Source organism: Trichosurus vulpecula, chromosome 3 (assembly GCF_011100635.1).
Source record: "Trichosurus vulpecula isolate mTriVul1 chromosome 3, mTriVul1.pri, whole genome shotgun sequence".
In the NCBI taxonomy this organism is placed as follows: Eukaryota; Metazoa; Chordata; class Mammalia; order Diprotodontia; family Phalangeridae; genus Trichosurus; species Trichosurus vulpecula.
Window position 1 is genome coordinate 22,829,216 of NC_050575.1, and position 25,309 is coordinate 22,854,524.

The 25,309-nt window shown below is 38.8% G+C and overlaps 1 protein-coding gene across 7 annotated transcripts in view; it reads left to right on the forward strand.

Annotated features, from left to right (window-relative positions):
• The window catches only part of SEPTIN8 (septin 8), a 35,528-nt gene extending 24,046 nt beyond the window's left edge, over positions 1-11,482 (forward strand). For 3 of the 7 annotated variants that reach the window (XM_036749551.1, XM_036749553.1, XM_036749552.1), the window contains exon 10: positions 10,174-11,482. In XM_036749551.1, the coding sequence (XP_036605446.1) occupies positions 10,174-10,297 (124 nt within the window). In that variant the 3' untranslated portion in view covers positions 10,298-11,482. Of the gene's footprint in view, positions 1-2,622; positions 3,313-10,173 lie in introns of those variants that run through there. The other 4 variants (XM_036749556.1, XM_036749557.1, XM_036749554.1 and 1 more) reach the window with 2 other exon arrangements.
• Positions 11,483-25,309: the final 13,827 nt, after the last annotated feature.

Sequence of the window (25,309 nt, forward strand, 5' to 3'; positions counted from 1 at the left end):
AAAAGCAGAGTTCTGGAAGAGCTGGAGGGGTCACCTGCATAGGCTTGAAGACATGGGTCAGGAGGAAAGAGCATCAGGGGAGAGAACAGAGCACACACTGAAGATAGGGCTGAACCTTGGAGGGGATACACATGTGTAAGGGGAGAAGGAAAATGAGGTGCTTGAAAAATGAGAGAAAAGGGGCCATTGGTGGAGTGACTATGAGTCAGTGTGAGTTCACAGTCAGGAAAGTCTCTACCCCAAAGATAACATATGGGACTGTTCAGGCTCCACTTTCACTGTTACAGATAATTGAAAGTTGACTGTAAACCCTTTTCTGTGCCTCTCACATGAGCCTGTTGATCGATTTTCCACATGTTTTTAGTAATAAGGGAGGGACATTTCCTTGTCTTCTCTTTCACCTCCTAGCTCCTCTCCTCCCTCTGATCCCCAGAGCCATTCACTCCTTCCAGATCCCAAAGCACTTTCGCTTGTCCTGTGTGTTTAGGAAACATTTCTGTCCCCGACTTCCCTTGTTGACAGCATGGTGGAGCATCCTTGGTTAGGGTTTGAGCCCTTGAGGTGCCAATTCTAATCTTAAATCGATCATAAACTTGCTATATGACTCTGGGCAAATACCTCTTCGTGGAAGGCACGTGGTGCAGAGGATAGTGCTGGATTTGGACTCCAGGAGGCCTGGGTTCAAATCCTGCCTCTGCTACTTAGTAGCTGTGTGACCGTAGACAAATCACTTATTTTCTGAGCTTGTTTCCTCATTTAAATGGGGATGATAATGCCTATACCTATAGTACCTCCATGACAAGTTTGTGGTCAGACTCAGATGAAATCATTCAAAATGCTTTGCAAACTTTAGCATGCTACATAAATGTCAACTATTCTTAGTTATTTGTATTGCTCTTCTACCCTCCAACCCTCTTCAGTGTAAGAAGAAAGGTCAAAGGCCTTCAGGATAGAATCTGAGAGGTACAGGGAGACAGGACAGGCTTAGGGGAGCCCAGCTCAGTGTTCCAAAGGGAAGATTTCATTTGCACAGCACTCATTGCCCTAGAGAAGATATCTGTGCTCAGGGATCAGCTTTGCCTCCTGGGGAACTTTCTCTCTGTCTCTTTCTCTGTCTCTCCCTGTCTCTCTCCCTCTCTCCCTTCTCTCTCTTCCTTTCCCTCTCTGTTTCACTGTCTCCTCTCTCTCTCTCTCTATCTCTCCCTCTCTCTCTGTCTCTCTCTCTCTCTCTCTCCCCCCTCCCTCCCTCTCTCTCCCCCCATTTCTCTGTCTTCTTTGTGTGTGTGTGTGTGTGTGTGTGTGTGTGTGTGTGTGTGTCTGTCTGTCTCTCTCTCTTTGTCTCCCTCCTCCCCCCACCCCATTTGACTACCCTGATCTTGCCCTTGATATAGCTATTCCCTCATAGGTGTATAGAGAACTGTTTTAGGGACAGTTGTTTGACAGGACAAATAAACCCTGTTTTTGTTCAGGGTGATATTTATCTAAAACCTACCCTCTGAGGGACAACCTCCAGTTTTTCTTCTGTCACATGGATTTCATGGTTGCTTCATTTCTGCCTTTTACCCCAATCACTTAATTTACATGGAAGCTCACCACCATAGTAGCCTTCGTGTCCATATTCTCTTTGTCTAGCAGCAGATGCTCACAGAAAGCTATTTTCTTCCATAGGCTGTAGTTAGTGAAGCATCCTAAGGAATCATGGCATATTTTACTTCTGGCATAGAAAGACGGAGTGGAGGAGTGATTGGGTGGTACCATCTTGGAGGAATCAGTATAGATTCTTGGATTAACTTTGCTAAAAAAAGATACTGGGGGTGGGACTAATGCCTGCATAGCAAAGAAAAAGCATATGACCTCATCCAGAAAACCACCTGAGGGAACCTGCAGAAGGGGTTTGCACCTTGGGCTCAGGGACTGGGAGGAAGGCTGGCCTAGGACAAGGGTTTGGGCAGCCAGGCCTAGCTAGCATGACACTAGGTTCTGAGTTGAGTGGCAGATGAGGATCCCTTGGCTAGCTGGTCAGATAGTCACTGAGCCCTTCTGAAAAGGCTGGGAAAAGAATGCACTCTTATCAGTGGCTTCTGGGGGCACCAATAGCTTGTATTGGTTCCTGCTTCTTCATGCCTTTTGCTTACTCAGCTAATTTGCATTTTCATTTGGGTTGGAACTTCGAAGCCCAGGTTGAGTTTTGTTTTTGTTTTTTGAATTGTTAACTGGACATATTAGAGAGCTTCATTCGGTTTGAACAGTGGTGAGCAGTGGTGTGGGGATGGCTAAGGGTTTTGGGGAAAATGCCGTCCCTCTCATCCTCATGACGAGCAGGGAGTGCTGGGAGCCCCACATCAGTACGCCAGCTTTCCTTTTAATGACAGTGTATTAAAAGGTGTTGGTTAGTTGTAATTGCTTGTTAAATATTAATCTATTTTTACAAAGCTAGTTCCAACCAGACCATGATGCTCAGCCTGGGATGTTACAGACTGAAGCTGTTCCTCTGATTTAGTTGTCACAAATGCCAAACTGACTGCTCTTTCCCACTGTCTTGTCTTGCCGTATTTTGCTTCTCTTTGATTTGGTCCGCATATCTTTTAATGTGTGTGTTTTTTGTTTATTTTTATTTTTCAGTTAAAGCACGTACAGATATACATGTCGAATGGACTTTAGACTTTCATGTGTTAAGTTGCTTGAGTTACCTACCACCTTGTGATCCTTCTCCCATAACATGGTGTGAGGACAAACTGAGAGCCAGTACAGACTCCAGTGTTTACAGCAAAAGCTGAATACTCCTCATGGGGGCTGCAGCCCGTCAGGTCCCACAGGCTGGGCTGCTCCCCAAGCCCCATGCAAAGACAAAAAAATGAGCTGATGTTGGAACTGAAACTGACAAGGTTTATTTTTTTCAGAACCAGTGGTTGGTCTTCCATTTATAGTGTCACCATCTCTTGATGGAGCAGTTTGTGCCGATTTAATGAAGCCCCACGACCCCAGCTACGTTGTATTTAACTGTTCAAAGTTGAGATGGCTACTTACAAGGTGCCTGCCCTAGGTGTAACCAAACAGTCTGGTATATGCGCTGTGCTGTGAGATTCACTTGAATTGCTTTAATTTTTCTAATCATAGTTTAACTTTCCTAAGAATTTTTTAAACACTTCTAAATTTGTATCTTGATGCAAATAAAGCCAAGTAATATCCCTTCCCATTATTTCTTACAAATAACACACTTCCCATTAAAACAAACCACTAAAATTCTCTAAGCTTTTCCTATGTATTATTAAAATATACACAGAGAGATGGGTAATAAACTTCATATTATGACAGTGCTTGGAATTTCTTTACTGACAAAAGTGATACATAAAATAGGGTCCTTCCTACTGCTGGTGTAAATGGAATGGCAGATGATAATAGTATATAACCAGTGGTACTTACTGCAAGTGGAAAAATAATTAACCCTGTGTCTTTTTAAATGCTTATTATCACTTGAGATACAAAGTCTGCTCCATATACACCTAGAGAGAAGAAGCTAGTCAGCTAGAAGAATATCTTGATATAACATTTCCTTCTAAAGTCATAATTTAGTTTTCCTGACTGAAATGCAGAAGAAAAATTATGAAGATGTCTGATTTACACAAGCAGTATAGGAATGGTCAGCAGCACTGACTTTTCTCAGCTAACTGTGGGGAGTGCAGTTTGGTTTGCCAGATATTGGAAAGACTGGGGTTAAAATCCTAAAGAGCAAGGCACTCAAACATACTGTTGCTTATTATGCTGAAAGGAAACAAATGTCCTTTCTCCTTGGTGCCTTTAGAATCTTTCATTTATTGTTTGGGCAATGGTGTTTTTGTTTTGTTTTGTTTTTGCCAATGCAGAGATGTGGGTTTATTGTATAACCTTTAGTGGATGGTCTCTAAAGAAAAATAAAGTCTTTATTCTTCCCTCTGTATTTCCCCTCCCCTTCCCTCCCACCCCATACACTCATCCGGCCTGTTTTAACAATTTCCAGAACATATTCTTGGGTTCCCCCTTGCTCTCATCCGGGATAGTTTTCCACTTATAGGGTGGCGTGAAAAGTGCCTGGCTTTTGTTGCATGTTTCCAGAAGCAGCATCTATGTATTGGGAGCTGAGCTCACCCTGGGATAGGGCAGATATACTAATTCTCAAGTTATTTGAGAGAAGAGGTTAGCTATTTTTATGAATTTATTAAATTCACATTATTGTGAAAGTGGAGACCTCAGGAGCAAATAAGGCAAATCTGTATGTAGTAGACAATCATGTTAGGGTGGGGCTTTTGTCTTTCCTTTAACATGTTAGATCCAATTCAAGAGTTTGCTGAGAAAAGATCATCATGACTTGCCTCTCTCAGCTAAATTTGTGGAGAAGTAGGAGGCCCAGTGGTTCAATGTATTCACAGGTTCTGTAGGAAAATAGAGCAATATGTCTATTACTAGATGGAGTGTGGGTGTCAATCTTGGAACTTGAAAAAGAGCCAGAAGACCAGTCAGCAACTACTGACTGCCCTTGTTGAGGCCAGCAATATTGAGGTCTGGAATGTGGATATCCAAGGGATTGGAGATATAAATAACTGTATCCTGATTGGCTGCCCACAAGCACATGGATTCCAGATGTTCCTGACAGAAAAAAGTGAACTTTGAAGTTCCATCTAGGCCGTCTTTGTTTCATGAAACCTTAAATCTTGGTCTTATTAGCCTTACCTATTACCTGCCCCTCAGCAAGTCACACATGTCAGCATAAGCTTTTATACATGTATCAATTTTCTTATGTTTATTTGTATTTGGGCTTTTGTTGTTGAGTTTTTGACTGAGTTGTTTTTTTTGTTTTTTTTTTACTGAATCAGACTAGTAGTCCTTGGTGCATGAGGTGAGTTGAAAATCTACATCTTATTTAACAATCTGCCATTATGGTATGACACTAATCCACATGACTCTTATTTCTTGACATATAAAGTTCCAAGGGGTCATTTGTGGGGAATGGATGTCCAGGGTTCCGCCTGCATATTGGCTGGCATTATAAGGATACTTTTTGGGATCATCTTAGCTTTTCCTCTCATGTCTTTTGTGAAGTAAATTTACATGTAAACTGATTTTGGATGATTTAAATTTTGCAGACTTTCTATGCGTGTGTGTTGTGTAAATGTGAATGAGACAGTCTGCATTAAATGTTATGAGTGTTATTGGGTAAGCAGAATGACTTTCTGATTTGTAACATTAACATGCTTTCCCAAACCGCTTCATTTATACGTTCATTTGTTGACTGTTTTGGTACCTTTCTGTTCACCTTGTACTCATTTCTTTTATTAAATTTCACATTTTTTTTTGAGTTTTGTGGTGTCTTTTTTTTTTTGGCAATAACTTCTCCAACCTAACAGCATTACCAGATATGCTTATTTGCTATAAAAACCAAGAGCAGTGGCATTTGTGTTGAGTTTGACAATAGTGTGCTTGCCTGATCGTGTGGAAGCAGCAAGTGTTAGATACTCAAGGGCAAAAAGAGCTGTGGGATTCCTGCTGCGTGCCTGTTTGTGTTACTTAGCTATTTTCCTGATTGGTGAAGGAAAGAAATGGGAAATGGAGAAGAGAGTATCAACCAGTCCACAAGTATTTATTGATAGTTTCTTGTGTCCTGTACTAAGCCCTAGGGGCCAGACTAAAGGATAAAACCCAGGCCCTGCCTTCCAACAATATATACATACATTAAAAAAAAGAACAATATAAAACACTATTAAATGCTAAAAATTATAGATTCATACAAAAGGGGGAGACCAATCTCTTCCATGGAGTAGTCAGGGAAGATTTCATAGAGGAAGTAGGACTTCAGAGACTGCTAGGGATGGACATAAAATAGTTAGTGAACTATATAACTTCATATCAATAGTCTGTGTGGTGACTTATGATCAGGCCTTTTGGGAAGGGCCTGATTGAGACCTCCTTCCTCCATTTGACCATGCCACCCTTCCTTTTCTGTGCATGTACCTATTAAAAAACATCTGGGAAGTGTTTACTATATGTAAGGCACTTGGATGCTGTCACATTTTTACTTCTACAAATAAGGTCTCCCAGAAAATGTTTCCCAACACAACTGTAAGCCTTCCACGTGTTTTTTGTTTTGTTCTCCTGGCAGGTTTGTTCCTAACCTGAATATTAATTTTGTATAAATCTTCCTGGCACTCCTGCCTTTGGGTTTTATGGTATGTGTAGTAAATGTCAGGGAAGAGTCAATTGCAAGATTCATTAAAGCCTAGAAAGCAGAAGTTGAGAATAAATATTCTATCATGTAATGGTGGAAAGGTGTGCAGTAGAGGAATTCCAGACAGACCATGAGCACTAGGTTTCCTGATCCCTGTAGGCTCAGAGCATCTGGTTCTGAGCATGAATCCTAAGGCTCAATTAGCAACACAGCAGCCCCTTTATGTTGGTTACATAATTTAGTATCCTCTGTTAATTTGGTTTCAGTGAGAATTTATTAAGCTGGATTATATTTATCAACCTGGATTATACTTTTTGATGGTGGTGACCAATTCCATACAATGTAGACTCCAATAGAGGTTCCCCTACTCTGCCTGATGATTTGTCTTGGCTAGTTTGGGTATTCCCAAGCATGACGGTTATTTACACACATCAGACCTGTTGGCTTTGATGCCTCAAGCAAGAAGCAAAAACAGCTAGGAAATTAACAAAAGGGTACAGCTATAAATGAATGGTCCGAGGCTCCCCTAGTGTGTACTTCTGTGGTCAAACCATCCTAAGAGTATTTCAAGAGTTCCAGAAAATAGGGCTATTCAAGAGAATAGAAGACAGATTGTCAGGACAAAAGGCAAAGTATTTAATACTTTTCATTCTTTCCTTTTGTGGGCATACTGTTTGAGGGCACCAAAAGGGCAGGAAAAGTCACTCCCAAGGCACTGAGTTTTGAGCCCATTGTTTTAAAACGTAGACAATTCATCCAAAGAACTACTTAGCTACAAAGCCAAGCTATGGAGCTTTCTAACTAGGAAGACATTTTGACTGAGCCTTTTCATCCTTCCTGAGCAGATGTATTGGGATATTGGCCTTAAATCAAGAGGACCAGAGATATACAGGCCTAGACCACAATAACACTTTCATTGCCTAGATGGTTATGGAAGAGTGATTTGTTCAACTTCACAGTAATGTTCTGTGTGAGACTGAAATGAGCAGGGGGATGATCCCAAATAGTAATATCGAAGTCACAAGTGGTTCTTATCTCTACTGAGTCTCTAATGGAGATAGTTGGAGACCAAAGCATATTTGATGAATAATGACTTAAGATAGTCAATTTTTAAAAGAGGAGATGAAAGAGTTACTAGTTTTCTCTACCAAGCTGTGAAATATTTAGACGGATAGCCAGCTAGCTAGCTAGCTAGCTAGATGTCTATCTACCTATCTGTCTACCTCACAGCCAGGCAGGAAAAAAATACAAATCTATTTATACTTTTATATATTTATGTAAACTTATATAAATATATGCCATATATACATATATCTGTATATATATGTGTGTGTGTGTATATGCCTTGAATTGCTTAATAATGAATCACTTCAGATAACATTTCATCACATTTAAAATTTATACAAAAGTAACTTTCCATAATGAACTGTGTAATTCAACAGAAAAAACATTGGACTGACCATCAGGAGATGTGGGTTTTTATTCTACCCTAGTTACTAACTGGCCCTAAACTGGCCAGTCACTTCCCATCTCTAGGCTTTAGTTTCCTCATCTATACAAAAGTATTAAATCAGATAATTTCTAAAGGTAAAGTCTAGCTCTAACATTCCAGGACTCGCTAACTAAGTGTATGCATTGAGATCGAAGTTGTTTTCCTAAAAACAGTGAAGTAAAACTAAAGAAAAGCACCATGCAGATCTTACAACCAGACCAACTCAAAAAATTGTGATGCATTTACATTTGACTATATAAAACTAGGGAGGGAGCAAAGAGGAAAAAGAGAGGTTACTTAGCCAACCCTAGAGTACGTACTTCCTACTAGGGAACATGAATAGTCACTCCCTGTCTGCCAGCTCCTTGGGTACAATTAAATTCTGGCCTCTTCCAGGTACTCCTATGGCTCCTGGTTCAGATATTCAAGAGTTGATATGTGCAAAAGGACAGAATTCATAGCCAATAACTTTACTAGCCTCTGAATATTTGGTTGGAATTCATTCAATACTTATACAAAGACTAAAGCATTGCTTGCTAGAGAGAACAAGTAAATAATGATGCTTTGGTATTGAACGCTTAGAAAGGTAATGGTTTGGGGGAAAAAAGAAAAAAGAGAAAAAAACTATTCCTTTCCTTTGGGTAAATGTGTGCTATATGCTATTCTTTTCAAATTCTGCCAACACACAGTTAATGTATCCTTTAATAATGCCCCTTTCTGTTGGCTAGAGCAATTGTTATAAGCGAAGTGATCTGAAACCATCAAGGAGCAGTACACAATTAGCAACAGAGTAAAAACTTGTTTCTGTTTCTGTAAGTGATTACATAATTCCCTTGTTTACAATGTGTAACTTAGCTTTAGTGATGAGAGGATATAAATGACCACTGAGCAAGTGATATGTGCACTGTATCTATCCATAGTGATTTGGTCCCATTTGAACAAATTTACCAAGGTATTTAAGGTTTGATCTCTTAGGTCTCTCTCAACTCTTACTCCTAGAATCATTGGGACTTCTTTTTGAAGTATTTCCATAACCATCTAGTTTGACTATGGAAACAGTACAAAAAGTGTTGGTGCAGCCTCGAAAGGTCAAGAATTGTCGCCCCAAAGAGACCTTCAAAATCTAGATAGAAAAGCTACTTAAGAAAGCCATTCATTGTCCTTAGGAGAGGCCGTGGTCATTCTGTTCTGTGTGGGACTTGGTTTGCTCTAGCTTTATGTTCAGATTTCCTCCCAAGGAAGCACTAAGCAGAAAAGGTATATAATAATGATAATAATGCCAAGTGACCCACGTAATAACACTTTGAAGGTCTATAACACTTTCTTTACATACAGTTCATTTGATCTTCCCAACAATCCTGTGATACTATTATCTTCATTTTACAGATGAGAAATCTAGGGCTTAGAGAGGCTCGAGTGACTAGAGGACCACCCAAAGTCTCTTGGGGGCAGGTAAATGGCATTTTCAGTAGCTTTATTGGCTGCCTTATAAATTCTAATAATGGCCATTTCCCCAGCTATGATTTTCTAGTATGTTTCAGGGTAAAAGCTTTCTTATGACTTCTCCATCTTACATTACATAGATGCTCCAACTGAAGAAATCAGAGCTGCATCAGAACTGGAAGTTAACAGATTTAGTTTGTTCCCTGGGCGTATGAATTCTGCCCTTCATGGCAATGATAAAAAAAAGGTACTTGTAAAATAGGAGCAGGGAGTCTAACTGGAAAGTTAAATATACATGTGGTACTAGACGGAAAGCCTTTTTAGCTGCTGAACTACAAAGAAATAGTGCAGCCATGACTAAAGCTATGCTACCTTACTTTCAGAAAGGAAGCATTGTACCCACATCACCAGGGTTTTCACATGGGTGCTGGATGTGTCTGATTTTAGGACAGCTTCTTCATCTTTAACCAAAAAAAGCAATTAATCTTCCATTTTAAGCACATTCATCTACAAAATCAATAAAATGGCCATCACCCTAATGTGCATATTTCATCTTAACACATTCATCATAAGGGACTCTTAAGTGTCAGACTCGCTTTCTCCTTTCTGTTTAGTTCCCACAGTTGCATCCCTGGGGGTAGGGAAATGAATCTAGGAATTACATTCCAATCCTAACCCCATGTCAGACAATGCCTTACTCTGAACAAGACAAGTCTCTTAACCACAACTTTCCTCCATCTAAGGTGAACTTTTGATGACCAAGAAAGAAACAAAGACCCAGCACATGGTATAATAGCAGAGAAGCTGTTTTAATCCTGTAGTCTGACCTCCTAGACCCTTGGAGGAGGAGCAGTCTACATCAAGGAGAACAAACTTAGGCTGAATTTTCTTGATGCATCAGCACCTTTGTGGTATGAGCACTTTCAAGAACACAAAGGAGGCTTGCATGCTATTGGGAGGGGTGATGGCCATAGAGCAACTGTTGGAGAAGCTGGTCTGGGGTGATTTTGATTCCTACCTGTGCTTTCTACCTTTCCAGCTGTAAGGGGATGATCACAAAGTCCAACGTGGAGCCCTTAAAGTACAGTAGCTGGTGGCAAGCCATACAGTGCTGCTGCAACTGCCTGGTCAAGAATCCGACGGGGCAGGAGCGATTCCTCTGAGGCAGCTCATTTAGTAGACGGGGACAGTTGGATAGCACCATAACCTGGAACTGGAGTGAAGAGATTTTGTTTTTCTAAAAAAGTAAAGAAAAAAAATTAGAACATCAGCAAACTCTTTACTTTAATAATATCATCAGCCCAAAGTACAAACTGGTTCAGATTCACATCAGGGAAATTCAGGTGTTGCCCAGCCCCCATCACAAAGGCGACAACACCATGATGTCCATCCCAGTGGAGTACAAATCATTCAAATACGGTTAAAGAATCTCTGCTTTCTAACAAGCCTATAACCTCACAATCCTGAAATGCCAAGATTGCTGAATAGCAACAGGAGCTGCCAAGCTAAAAGAAAAGTTATGTATGTCACTGTCACATGGCAAGAAACTTCTTAGCTTGGTTGTGACCCTTTCCCCAAAAGAAATTGCTCCTGGTGACTTCTTATCATTCATCATCATTTCATAGACTTTTTCTGTTCTATTCATGTTGCATAATTTTGCCTTACTAACAAATCATTTCCCTAAGGAAGACTATCATTCCCCTTTAAAATAAAACACAAAACCACTACCTTTTTATTTTAAGTGCCAGATCAATATGGTCTAAAGCCTGAATAAAGGTTAAACATATGGGTGAGTAAAAAGACAGCTGAGAGAATGTGTGTGTAAATTACAGCAATCTGATAGCTTTTTATGTACAGTATTATTAGAATGGAAAAGTAGAAATATTTTTGCAGTGTGTATTTTAAAAATGAGAGAAAAATTATCATTATAGTGCCGTCTAAAATATTTGTAAAGTTAATTTAATCATCTTTTAAAAGTGGGATTCTGGTTTAATAATATTTTGAATATTTAAGGTCTATTTTCCACTGTTGCATTCTTCATAAGACATGCAGATAGTTTAATTCATGTGCAGACAGATCCTTTGTGTGCATCTGTGCTTTGTAGTCTTACTTGGTAAATAGCTGCTTAAACCCAAACAAACCAACCTAGAACTCCCCAAATTCCCTTGCTTATAGGGAATAAGAAGTCCACCAGAGTTGCTGTAAAAAAGATCCTAGGGAAGCCTTCCTAGGATGACCTTCTGCATTCTCAGCAGCTCTGTAGGAGTACAGTGATGATACATAGCAAATATCATCATGGGTGGTATTACCTGTAAAGAGATGAAAATAAAAAAGACAGATTCCTACCAGGGGATGTGGTGGTTTGCTTTTTTTTTCTTTTTAAACACATGTGCTCTCTTAGTTGTCTTAGTGTTCCCTAGTTCTCTTAACATATCTAGATTTATTCTCTTCTCTCCCCTGCCCCTGCCTAGTCATCCTTAAACTTTCTTAAAAAGAAAAACCAAAATCAGTCTTGGTTAATGGGTAGGTTTACCCTTTGACAGATAAGCAATCCCCCAACTACATACATCATCTGATTTCCTCCTTGAACCAAATCAAAATCCTGAATAGTAGTATGGCTGCTCCTGGCAAGACCCCAGTCCCACCTTTTCTTTCAGCAAACAGGGGTTTTCAAAATGGGACTGTACCATCTCCTCTAAGGTTATGGGATACCTTCAGTAGAGGTTAAATTATCTTGACTGTGCCATGATTGTCTTCATAGTTTTGTAGGGTCACAGATTTAAAGCTGAAGGTGATCAGAGGTGAATCTAGTCCAATCCCTTCATTTTACAGGTGAGGAAACAAGGCACACAGACGTTAAGTGGCCTATCCAAAGTCAAGAGAATAGTAAGTATGAGAGCCAAGATCCAAATCTAGGTCTTTTAACTCCAAATCCTGTGATCTTCTACAACACCATATGTTTGAAAGCTCTCTTAGAGCTCTTAGGCAGTATTACGTAGTGGATGGAATGCCAGACTTGGGGTCAGGGAGATCTGGGTTCCAATTCTACCTAGGCTCAACCTGAACTCTGCCTCCTCACACCCACAACCCACAAGCAGCAGCAGATACTCATCCTGCCCAGCCATATGAAAGGAAGGGAGGGTTGGGATGGGGAGAGAGGAGGAGGTGGACTGGAGCATGTGTGAAGATGTAAGCAGTGCAGGGAGCAAATCAGAGACAGCTAGAAGGCAAAAGAGCACTGGTTGCTGAGAGACAGTGGACCTTGGGTTTTCAATTTCTTTCCCTTAGAACAGGGCTGTCCAACCTTAGGTTTTTACTGAAACAATAGACAATATATTTTGATTTGCCATTTTAGTGAGAGCTTTGCCCATAGCTCAGCTTCATTTATGTAAATTTCTTTGCTTGTAGGTGGATAGCATAAATCGCCCTGAGGGCCACGTGGCCCAGTGGCCACATTTTGGACAGCCCTGCCCTAGATTATACTCAGGACAAGGGGCCTGACAACTAGCATGCCTCAAATCTCTGTATTTTCTGGGACCAAAAAGACTTTTCCCACCCCCTATTCTGAAGCCTGTAATGGAATAATCAGAGCAATAACCCTAGAACAAAGGGGAGCCTGAAGTTCTGTCACTCTGAACATGCAGAGCTTTCTAGCTGGCTGACAGTGACTGAGTCTAGCAGCAGTCTACTGGAACTTCAGCCAAGGGTAAAAAACCATATGGGCTTGTTGACCTTTCTGGAAATTAAGCCCCACCTCTCTGCTCTTCTCCTTCCTGTTACAGAGACAGTTTAGTCTATCTACTTCCTTCTCCCCCAAAGGGACTTGAAGTAGGTTCTCCTTATTTTTTCTCATTTTATTTATTCTTGTTTCTAATATTAAATATACCAAGGATACTTGCCTTCAGATGCCAAAATCATTTATTAAGAGCTCAAAAAATTATGGTAATAAAATGATACATACCACCTGTTTTGAAATTTCATAGCAAAAAGGACCAACCAAGATGGCACAGTAGCAAGACAGTATAGCTGAGTTCTTCCACAGTACTATTCCAGAAAGATACTAAAAAAATGCCAGACAGAGACCTAACTGGGGGGAAAAAATCAAAATAAGTAATTTTCCCAGCCCAGTTCAATACAGAAGTACAAAGAGGTCTAAGGATACTGATGTAGCATCTTGCCAAGAGCAATCCCCACAAAGCTTTCCACCATAGGGACTGAATGAGGGAACTTCCTGTGGTTGTTCAACAGGCCAAGAAAAGGTCCTAGACCCATACACAGGGAGCTAACTTTGTTTAGGGAGCAGAAACAATTGACAACTGGCAGCTCTGTCACTGCCCAGTGCTAGGTCACAGATTCAGTGCAAAACTGAGGAGAGAACCCATGCCTATGGAAGGTTTGAGAGCAAGGAGTGGTCTCTGGTCCTAGGCTATCTGCTAAGCAAAGAATAGAGAAGAGAATGCCAGCTGTGTGGCCCAAACCCCAGCAGTGGGATCTGAATTTTAGGTCCTTGTCTGTAGTGGAATAACCAGGACATGAACCCCAGAACAAAAGGGAACCTGAAGTTCTATCACTCTGAACATGCAAAGCTTTCTAGCTGGCTGATGATGGCTGAGCCTAGAAGCAGTCTACTGGAACTTCCATCAGGGGTAATCCCACAGCTTTGTTGCTCAGACCCAAACCGAGGTCAGGAATTTGCAGAGCTCAGACCAGGAGAGCAGCTCTCAGACTTTGCCCTGCATCAGACCACTTTTAGAGCACTTAAAGCTACCAGATCCCCAGCCTGAGCTCTCTAAGATCCTGGAATAACATATTATTTATTATCTCCAGAAAACAGTAGCAGGACCAAAAAGAACACAAGCATGGCCTAGACATTCCCTCTAGAAATATACATTGGCTCTTAAAAAAAGTCCTAAGTTCAGAAATAGGGTGGAAGAATGAGCAAATAAAAAAAGAATCCCATCATAAAGAGTTATTATGGTAACACTAATACTCAACCCACAAACTCTTCCAAAAGAGAATGAGTCCAAAACATCTATAAGCATAAGGCTCAAAGGAAAACACAGTTTGGACACCAGTTCAATTAGAATTCTTGGAAGAGATGAAGTAAGAGCTTACAAAAAAAGTTTTATGAATGAAACGAGAGCTCTGGAGTAAAAAATTGGAAAAGAATCGAGCCCTATAAAAGAAAATATTGTTGAGAATTAACAATTTGGCAAAAGAAGTACAAAACTTTACCCAAGCAACAGACTGCCTGAAAATTGGGTGACCAAATAGAAGTTAATAACTCCATGAGACAGCAAAAATATTAAAAACAAGGTCAAAAGACTGAAAAAAAATAAAATGTAAGGTAGTATAAGGAAAAACAATTGCTCTGGAAAACATTGAGGAGAGAGAATTTAAGAATAACTGTACTGCTTAGTACTTATACCTATGACCAAAAAAAAGAACCAAGATATATTTCAAGGTAGCTGCCTAGATTTCTTAGAACCTGAGGACAAAATGAAAATAAAAAGAAGGCACATTTCTTTAAAGAAAACCCTGAATAAAACTACCTGTAACATTAGAGCCAAAATCCAAAACTTCCAAGTCAAGAAAAAAAAAGACTGCAAGTAGCCAGAAAAAAAGAATTCAAGTACTGAGGAGCCACAGTAAGGACCACACAAGATTTAGCAGCCACTACTACTATAAAGGAGCCGAGACATTAGGCTATGATTTTCCAAAAGGTAAAAAGTATAGCCTTACACAAACAGGAATAATGTACTCAGCAAAGCTGAGTATATTATTAAATGTGGGGGTGGGGGGAAAAGAGGTGTGTGTGGTAGAAATGGATCTTTAATGAAATAGAGGAATTTCAAGCATTCTTGATGAAAAGACAAGAGCTTTGAAACAATAAAAACATACAAGTTAAGAAAAACATAATATAAGGTAAGCAAACATAAGCAAGCTATCATTAGAAAGTAAACAAGGATAAACTGTTTACATTCTAATATGGGGAAACGATACCTGTTCCCTCAGAAACCTATTAGCATCAGGCATTATAGAGGAAGTTGAATGACAGAAGGCCTGGGGGTGGTTTTGTTATGTTTGGATGATCTTGAAGAAAGGGAGGGGAAGAGGAACAGAGGTAAGGGAGGGTAGGAACAGGCAGGATGGGGGAAATTATCTCATATAATCAGAATGTGCAGGTAGAAGACCACATACAAGGAAGAAAGTGGGGAGCAAGTGCCACTTGAATCTCATTTTCATTTGAACCAGTAAAAGGAGGAACAAATACACAAACACAGTTGGGTTCAGAAATTCATTTCACTCAGCAGGAAAACAGGAGGAAAAAGAAGGAAGAGGGGATGGAACAAGAGAAAGGGTAGATTAAGCAAATTAAAGATGAATTAAGCAAAAAAAAACTAAGGAGGATGGATCACAAAGAGGAGTTGAAAGGATAAGAACTTCTGATTAGGTGCTAGGTGAACAAGAAAGAGATGTAAGGGAGTAGGAAGCAGATTGCGTTAAACCCAGAGCACTGGTGTTGAGCAGTGTGTCTTTCACTACCTTTACTGTATAAAGTTGGGATAGAAAACAATAAAAAGAATATAAGAATAACATTGAAAACAATATACAATTAACAAACATAACTGAATGTGAATGGAACAAAATCACCCATAAAATGGAAAAGAGTATTAGTATTGATTAGAAAGCAAACTCCAACAACGTGTGTATAAAAAATACATTTGAAACAGAAAAATGAACACAGTTAGAATAAGGGACTAGAGAAAAATCTATTATGCTGCAGCTGAAGTAAAAAAAAAAAGCAGGGGTAGCAATCATGATCTCAAAGCAACAGGAAAAATAGACTTAAAAGATAATCAGGGAAAATACATTTTGCTGAAAGGTACCGTAGACAATGAATATCAATATTAAATTTATATAAACTAAATGGCATAGCATCTGAAAACTCACAAGAAAAGCTAAATGAGTTACAGGGAGAAATAGTAAAATTAAAATAGTGAAAAGCCTCAATTTATGTCCTCAGACCAATAATTTTTTAAAAGGCATTATACTTACTTGGAATATGAATCCTAGTGCTTGCTTCTGTTTTTTTAGTTCAATTTTATTTTCAGTTTCAAATCCTTGTAACTTCCTTCTTTCCTCCCTCTAAGAAGGCAAGAAAAATAAAACCCATTATAGATATGTATAGTCAAATTCTCTCATTAGCCATGTTTAAAAGAAAAAAGAAAAAAAGAAAATATGCTTTAATTTGGACTCAGACCATCTGCTCTGAAGGTGAACAGCATGTTTTATCATGAGTCCTTGGTTGATCAGAGAGTTACAAAGTCTTTCAAAGTTGATATTGCTATTATTTTATAAATTGTTTTCCTGGTTTTGCTCATTTCACTTTTTATCAGTTCATACAAGTCTTCCCAAACTTTTCCAAAACCTTCTCCATCATTTCTTACAGCACAATGGTATTCCACCATATTCATATGCCATAACTTGTTCAGCCATTCTCTAATTGATGGTATCACCTTAATTTCCAATTCTTTGCCACCATACAAAGAGCAACTAGAAATATTTTTTGCACATACGGGTCATTTTCCTCTTTCTTTGATCTCTTTGGGGTGTAGACCTAGTAATGGAATCACTGCCAAAGAGTATGAACAATTAAATAGCTTTTTGGGCATGGTTCCAAATTGCTTTCCAGAATGGTGGGAATAGTATACAATTCCAATAGTGTATTAGTGTACCTGTTTCCCATAGCCTCTCTAATATTGGACATTTCCCATTTTTGTCATCTTAGCCAATCTGGTTGGTGTGAGGTAGTACATCAGACTTGTTTTAATTTGCATTTATCTCATTATTAGTGTTTTAGAGCATTTTTTCATAAGGCTATTTATAACTTGGATTTTTTTTCCTCTGAAAACTGCCTCTCCTTTGACCATTTATCAATTGGAGCATGGCCCCCATTTTTTTTCAAATTTGATTTAGTTCCTTATATATCTTAAAAATAAGACCTTTATTAGAGAAATTTGCTGCAAAGATTTTTTTCCCTCAGTTTCCTGCTTCTAATTTTAGATGCATTGGTTTTGTTTGTACAAATACTTTAATTTTACATAATCAAAAATATCTATTTTACCTCCCATGAACCTCTCCAACTCTTGTTTGGTCATGAATTCTTCCCCAATTCATAGATCTGACAGGTAATTTTTTGGATGTTCCATTAATTTGCTTATGATATTGCCCTTTCTGTCTAAATCAAGTACCCCTTTTGAGCTAATCTTAGACCAAGATAAATCTAACCAAAAGAGAAATGAAGTAAAAGACCTGAACAGAATTTTAGAAAAGTTAAATATGATAGATCACTTGAAATTATTGAATGAGAATAGAAAGTAGCATATATACTTCTCAGCTGTGCATGTCAACTTTACAAAAACTGACATGTGTTTAGTCAAAATGACTTCAGAATAAGCGGAAATATTAAATGCATCTTTTATGGACTACAACGCAATAAAATAATATTAAATGAAGGGCTACTGAAGAAATTACTAAAAATTAATTGGAGACTAAATGACTTAATCCTAGAGAATGGGTGGGTCAAAGAACAAATCATAGAAACAATTTCATTAAAGATGACAAAGGAATTCACCACTCAGTCAATAAACATTTATTAAGAGCAAACTATGTGCCAGGCACTGTGTTAAGTAAGTACTAGAGATACAAATATGGAAAAGAAAGTCCCTGTCCTCAAGAAATTTACAGTCTAATTGTAAGGAAGGGGCAAATCAATGTACAAAAGGAAGCTGAAGGTGGGGAGGGTAACTAGCAGCATGTTGGAAAACTACAGCCTGGTAGGAAATGAAGACATGGCTGGCCTGGGGGCCCTCCTTAAATGGAGGTTTGGGAATGAGGTCTCCACCCTCAAGTCAGAGGGAGGGGCCCCAGAGGCTGAGGTTACTGATGAGTATAAGTTCCAGAGCTGAAGTGATCTTGCAGTTGTGAACTGGTTCCTGGGGCACAATAGAGGAGTCCAGAATTCAGATAAGAGGGAAATTATAGAAGACCATAACTAGCTGCATCTCCACATATCACCACCCCCACCTCAACCCCTCCCTTTCTTTCATGTGGCTAGACAGAATTTGTCTGCTACTTATTGTGGGTTATGGGTTTGAGGGGGCAGAATTCAAACTGAGCGTAAGTGGGATTTGAACCCAAGTCTCACTGACCCCAAGTCTGGTACTCTATCTACTAAGCAACACTGTCTAAGAGCTCTAAGAGAGCTTTTGTACATATGGTGCAGTGGAAGATCATTGAATTTGAAGTCAAAGGATGAGAATTTGAAATATTAATGTCAGCAAAATTGAAGGATATATAATAAATCCATACAAGTCATCGGCATTTTTGTATTTATGAAAACCAAAAGTAAGAGAGATTTAAAGATGAGAGATTTAAAATAACTACAGAATATATAACATATTTGGGAGTCTAACTGCCAGGACACATACAGGAAGTACATACAGAAACATACACAGGAACAAAACATTCATCACACACACAAAGGCAGATCTAAATAACTGGAGAAATATGAATTGCTCATGGGTAGAGTGAGCAATAAAAATAATATTAACTCTATGCATTTATTTATTCAGTGCCATACCCAATCAAACTACCAAAGGATTACTTTATAGAGCTAGAAAAATAATAAAACTCATATGGAAGAACAAAAGTTCATTTCAAGGGAATTAATGAAAAAAAGTTGGAAGGAAGGTAACTTAGCAGATCTCAAGCTGTACTACAAATCAATAATCAAAATAGTCTGATACTGGTTAAGCAAGAGATTAGTGAATGGAATAGATTACTCAGATTAGTTATACAGACACAAATGAGCACGGAAGCATTGTGTTTGATAATCCCAAAGATACCAGTTATTGAGGTAACGGGGAAAACTGGAAAGCAGTCTGGCAGATATGAAATTTAGAGCAATATCTAACACCATAAACCAAGATAAATTACAAATGGGGAATGCGTTTAGACATAAAGAGTTATAAGCAAGTTAGAAGAGCAAGGAAGAAATTGCCTGTCAGATCTATGAATAGGGAAAGAGTTCATGACCACACATAGAGATGACCACAGAGGTAAAAATAGACCATTTTTTAAACATAAAATTTAAGAGTCTTGCACAAACAAGACCAATGTAGCTAAAGTTAGAGGAGTAGCAGGCAAATGGGGAAAAAAAATCTCTGCAATAAGTTTCTAAGATACACAGGAAACTGAAATTTAAGAGAATAAGTCATTCCCCAATTGATAAATGGTCAAAGGATTCGAACCAGCAGTTTTCAAAGAAAGAAATCTAAGATATCAATAACTATATGAAAAAATGCTCTGAATCAGTGGACAAACTCACAGAAATAGAATCACTAAAATGTACTTAAGGATCCCTCTGGGACACATAGAGAAAAACACACAGGTGTGTGTGTGTGTGTGTGTGTAATTATTATTATTATTATTAATGCATCAGCACCTTAAAATCATATAGGAGCTATAATTTAATTTGATTCAGGCCACATTTAAGAGTGCTGTGGCTTACATGTGGGCTCTTGGTTGCATATTTGATACCTGTGCTTTAAATCAGCAGTAGAGAAATTAAAGCAATTCCAAGGCATCACCTCATAGCTATCAAATTGGCAATGTTTGCAAAAAAGAAAATGATAAGTGCTAGAGAAGTTGCAGGATAATATTTACATTAGTGCAATATTGGCGGAACTGTTAATTGACACAGCCATTCTGGAAAACCCATTGGAACTATGTCCAAAAAGTGATTAAACTAAATACCCTTTGGCCTAGTGATACCATTACTAGGTCTATACTCTAATGAGATAAGTGAAAGAGGAAAAGGACCCATAAGTAGAGAAAATATTTATTGCAGCTCTATTTGTGGTGACAAAAAGTTGGAAATTAAAGGGGTGTCCATCAATTGGGGAGTGGCTAAACAAGTTATCGTATATGAACGCAATGGAATACTATTGTGCTTATAAGAAGTAACGAAGGAAAGGGTTTCAGAGAAACCTGGGAAGACTTATATGAATTGATACAGAATGAAGTAAGCAGAACTAGTATAGTTTATGCAATAGTAACAACATTAGAAAGAGAAATAACTTGGAAAAACTTAAGTACTCCAACACAACGACCAATCACAATTCCAGAAAACTTATGACGAAACATGCTACGTATCTCTTAACAGAGAAATTATGGATTACGTACAGATGGAGACACATTTTTTTTGGACATGGCCAATGTGGGAATTTGTTTTGTTTGCCTATACATATTTGCAACAAGAGTTTTGTTTTTCTTTCTCTTTTTAATGGGAGGCAGGGCAAGGGGAGAAAAAAAAGGTGGATTTTCAATTTTTGTAAAAAGATTTTTTTTATAGATAGGGTCCCAATTCAGAGAATTGCTTGGCATCATTTAAAGCATGTACAATGTCTAAAAGGTGATGAACGAATTGTGGTATATGAATGTAATGGCACATTATTTTGCTACCTGGGAAGACTAGTATCACTTCATTCAGAGTGAAGTAAACAGAGCCCAGAGAACACTTCATACAATAATGGTAATATTGAAAAGAAAAACAGCTTTGAAAGAGCTAAGAACTCTTATCAATACACTAACCAACCACAATTCTAGGTAATTGATGGGGAGTCATGGTACTTACCTCCTTACAGAATTAACGGATTCAGACACTGTCAATGTGGGAATTTGTTTTGCTTAACTGCATGTCAGTTACAAGAGTTTTGTTCTTTTATCTTCCTCCATTTTGGGGGGGCGGGGCAAGGGGAGGTGAGAGAAAGGGGCTAAACATAAGGTTATCATAAATAAAAAAGAAAGGAAGAAAAGAGGGTCATTGGAGCATTTTTAGTACACAGAAGAGAACAAGAGGAAGACCAGAAGGAAATGAGAAAATTATGGCAGCTTTAAAAGTTACATATTGAATGTATTATTAAAGGAAAATCAAGGTGTAATAGATTCACAGTTTCATGTATAACTCTCTCTGTTGTACTATATATATGGAAAAGCTCATTCAACTGGTGTTTTCCAAGTTAAAAGTTTTTTAAAGTTAAAGTTTTTAAAATTCTTCAATTAAGAGCTCAGCTCTTAATTGCAATTACTCTTCACTAAATCTGACATTTATTTTTTTAAAAAAAGAAAATTCATGACATTCCAACAAGAATACTATGCTGTTATAAGGTGGTTGTTCTCATCTGAACCCATGAGATTCGTCTCTTAGATGGCCTTCAGCTGGGTTTCTTACCTTCCCATTCTGCGACTCATTTCTGTAAGTAAAGTCAATTTTGAATCAGATGGGTTTCAAGGCCAACAACCAGAGGCCAGCAACCTTTCACATACAAGTTTTTTCTGCCAAGTACATTCTGCCTATCATTTATCACACACAAACATATGCAACCAAGAAGATTATAAAGAAAAATAATCAAATATTACATTATAAATACAGTAACACCCATCATTCTTAGATATTACACATAATAAAAACAGCCTTCTTTTCCCTACATAACAGTATCTTATTTTTCCCAATGACATGTAAAGATAGTTTTCAACCTTCACTTTTATAAGATTTTGAGTTCTGAATTTTTCTCCTTCCCTCCCATCCCCCTTCCTCAAGACAGCAAGCAATCTGATATAGGTTACACATGTGCAATCTATTAAACATATTTCTACATTGGTCGGGTTGTGAAAGAAGAAACAGAACAAAAGGGAAAAGCCATGAAAAACAAAAAACGAAAAAAAGTGAAAATAGTATGCTTTGATCTGCATTCAGACTCCATAGTTCTTTCTCTGGATGTAGATAGCATTTTCCATTATGAGTCTTTTGGAGTTGTCTTAGGTCATTGCATTGCTGAGAAGAGCCAAGTCTATTAAAGGTGGTCATCGTACAATGTTACTGTAACTGTGTACAATGTTTTCCTCGTTCTGCTCACTTCACTCAGCATCAGTTTGTGTAAGTCTGGCATTTGGAGTATTTCATCACCTATAGGGAATCCCCCTTTGATTGGAAACCTCTGCTGGATATAATCCACAATGGTGGCAAAGACCTTTGGAAAATTACCTGGTAAGTAGTCAAACGATATGAACAAACAGTTCTCAGAACAAAAACTGCAAACTATTAACCATATGAAGGAATGCTCCAAATCATTAACAATAAGAAAAATACAAATCGAGACAACCCTGACACTTTTAGTCATTTTAGGGCACAATTTCAAATTGCTTTACAAAATGGTTGTACTAATTCACAACTCCACCAATAATGCATTAGTATGCCCATATTTTCACAACCTCTCCAATCAGGCTTTTGTCATCATTGCCAGTTTACTAGGTATGAGGTAAAGTGTTTACAGCCCAGGTGTCATCCTTCATCCCTCATTCCTATCTCTCTCATCCTTCAATCTGTGGCCAAAGCCAATCAGTTTCACCTTAGCAACATCTCTTCAATATAGTCCTTCTCTCCTCTGATACTGACTACTATCAGCCTGGTGGATGTCCCCATTACTTTATGCTTAGACTATTTCGACTGCCTGCTGGTGGGTCTGGCTGACTCAAGTCTCTCCCCACTCCAATTCATTCTTTATTTGTCTACCAAAGTGATTTTCCTAAAACACAGGTCCCACCATACTATCCCCCTATTCAATAAACTCCAGTGGCTCCCTATCACCTCTGGGATCAAATACAAAATCCTCTGTTCGGCATTCAAAGCCCTTCATAACCTACACCAGGGGTGGGGAACCTTTGGACTCAAGGCCATATGTGGTCCTTTAGATCCTCAAGTGCGGCCCTTTGACTGAATCCAAACTTCACAGAACAAATCTGTGGCCTCAAGGCCACAGGTTCCCCACCCCTGACCTAGACCCTTCTACTTTCAGTCTTTTTATACCTTATTCCTCTCCACATATACTTTGTTCTAGTGACACTGACCTCCTTGCTCTTCCACAAACAAGGCACAACATCTCTCAGCAGGCATTTTCTCTGGCTGTCCCCCATGCCTATAATAGTCTCCCTCCTCATTCCTACCTACTGGCTTCCCTGTATTCATTTAAGACATAACTTAAAATCCCATCTTCTACAGAAAAAATTTCCTGATCCCTCTTACTTCTAGTGCCTTCTCTATTTCATTTCCTGTTCTTCCTGTTTATAGCTTATCTGTACATATTTGTTTGCTTGTCTCCCCCATTAGATTGTGAGCTCCTTGAGTGTAGGGACTGTCTTTTGCCTCTTTTTGTATCTCCAGGACAGTGCCTGGCATACAGTAGGAATTTAATAAATGTTTAGTAGCTGATGAGTGTTGAAAATACATGGAGATCTAGTGTAGAAATACACTCATTTCAACATGGAAATTGATATAGACAAGGAGAAGTGGGAGAGGGTCTAAAAGAGAGTAAAGAATGGGAAGAAAGATTCTTAAGTAAAACAAACTTCAACTTCAGAAGGCTGGAGATTTAAAGGAGAAAAAATAAGAGAACCATTGATCTGACCCCAAAGAGGAAGGTCACAGAAGTATGATCCAGCTACTCCAGCTATAGATTACTAGCACTGGTGCCATTCTCTGTCTTTCCTGAGCTTTTCCTTTATAAAGAGAGCCAAAAGAGGAAAAATTATAATATGATACAAGAGAAGGGAAGAACATGAATAACAATCTTAACCATGAATGTGACGAATTCATATTTATGCGTGAACAAACAGAGGAGGGCAGAAGAATGAATTACAAACAGAATCCAACAATATGTTGTTTATGATAAGAACACGAAACAAAGATTCGCCAGGAATTCAAACGATAGGCCAGGGTAGAATTTATCATGGCTGAGGCAAATACCAAAAAGCAGGGCTGGCAGTAATGATATCAAAAGAAGCAACAGTAAAAATAGTCCTGGTTAAAAAGAGATAAGCAGGGATAAGATGACTGGGGTTAAGATGCTCATGTGGAAAGTCATAGAGAAGCCTAGATCTCCCATAGGAACCCCAACAAATATCTGAAAATGGCCCCAGAAAAACCAATTATAAAGAAATCTCAAAAAATTTAGTTCTTCCACCCAGTCCAAAATTGCACACACACACACACACACACATACATACACACACACACAGCCGGATGAGGGTAGAGAGGCTGGTAGAGGCTTACAACTAGGGAAGCCGGCACTAGTTCGAGTAAACTGGGAAGTAGCAGAGGCAGAGATGGGGTTGAGCCAGAAAATCCTCTCCAATTCTAATAACATGGCAGGAATCTAGAAGAGGAAGGGTAGCCAGTGCTAATTCCCATGAACTTCCATAAACAGCCCTGAAACGTGCCAGTGCTCTGAATAAGAGTAGTGTTATAAGCCAGTGCCAGCTCCAATAATGGATCCTGAAGCCAGATCTTAGCTCTTGCCTGTCAGAACTGAAGTAATGACAGACCAACCCCTCACAGATAAGCAGAGCTCAGCAGTGTGCCCCATAGAACACCGGAAGTCAAAGCAGGAGATGGGGCCAATTCAATGCTGGCCTTCAGATCCAGAGGCTGTGCCAGAAGCCCAAGACCTGCAGCTTCTCTGGAAAGCATCTCAGTGGGGCCTATCAGGGCAATAGAATAGAACAGTACCAATTTCTTTCCTAAAGAACAGAATGGAATAAATATAAATTGATTATTCAATAACAGCAAGGAATATTAGAGCAAAGTCAAAAGTACGAAAAAATAGAAAATGTAAGATGTCTATTATCATAAATAACTGACCCGGAAAACAAGTTGAGGAGAGATAAGTATCCTTGAGGAATATCGTTAAGGAATCCTTGAAAATCTTGAACAAACATAAATCCAGAATCCATATTTCAAGAAATCATAAAAGAAAACCACCTAGAACCATTAGAAGCAGAGTGAAAAAGCATCTACCAATCACTGCCCTAAACCTCTAACTGAAACCACACGGAATGTCATAGCCCAAATCAAGAGCTTCCTAGTTAGAGAAAAAATAATACAAGCAGCCAGAAGGAAAGAGTTCAAGTGCCAAGGAACCGCAGTCAGAACCACCCAAGGTTTGTTGTTTAGTCATTTTTTCAGTTGCGTCTAACTCTTCCTGACCCCTTTTGAGGTTTTCTTGGCAGATACTGGAGTGGTTTGCCATTTCCCTTTCCAGCTCATTTAACAG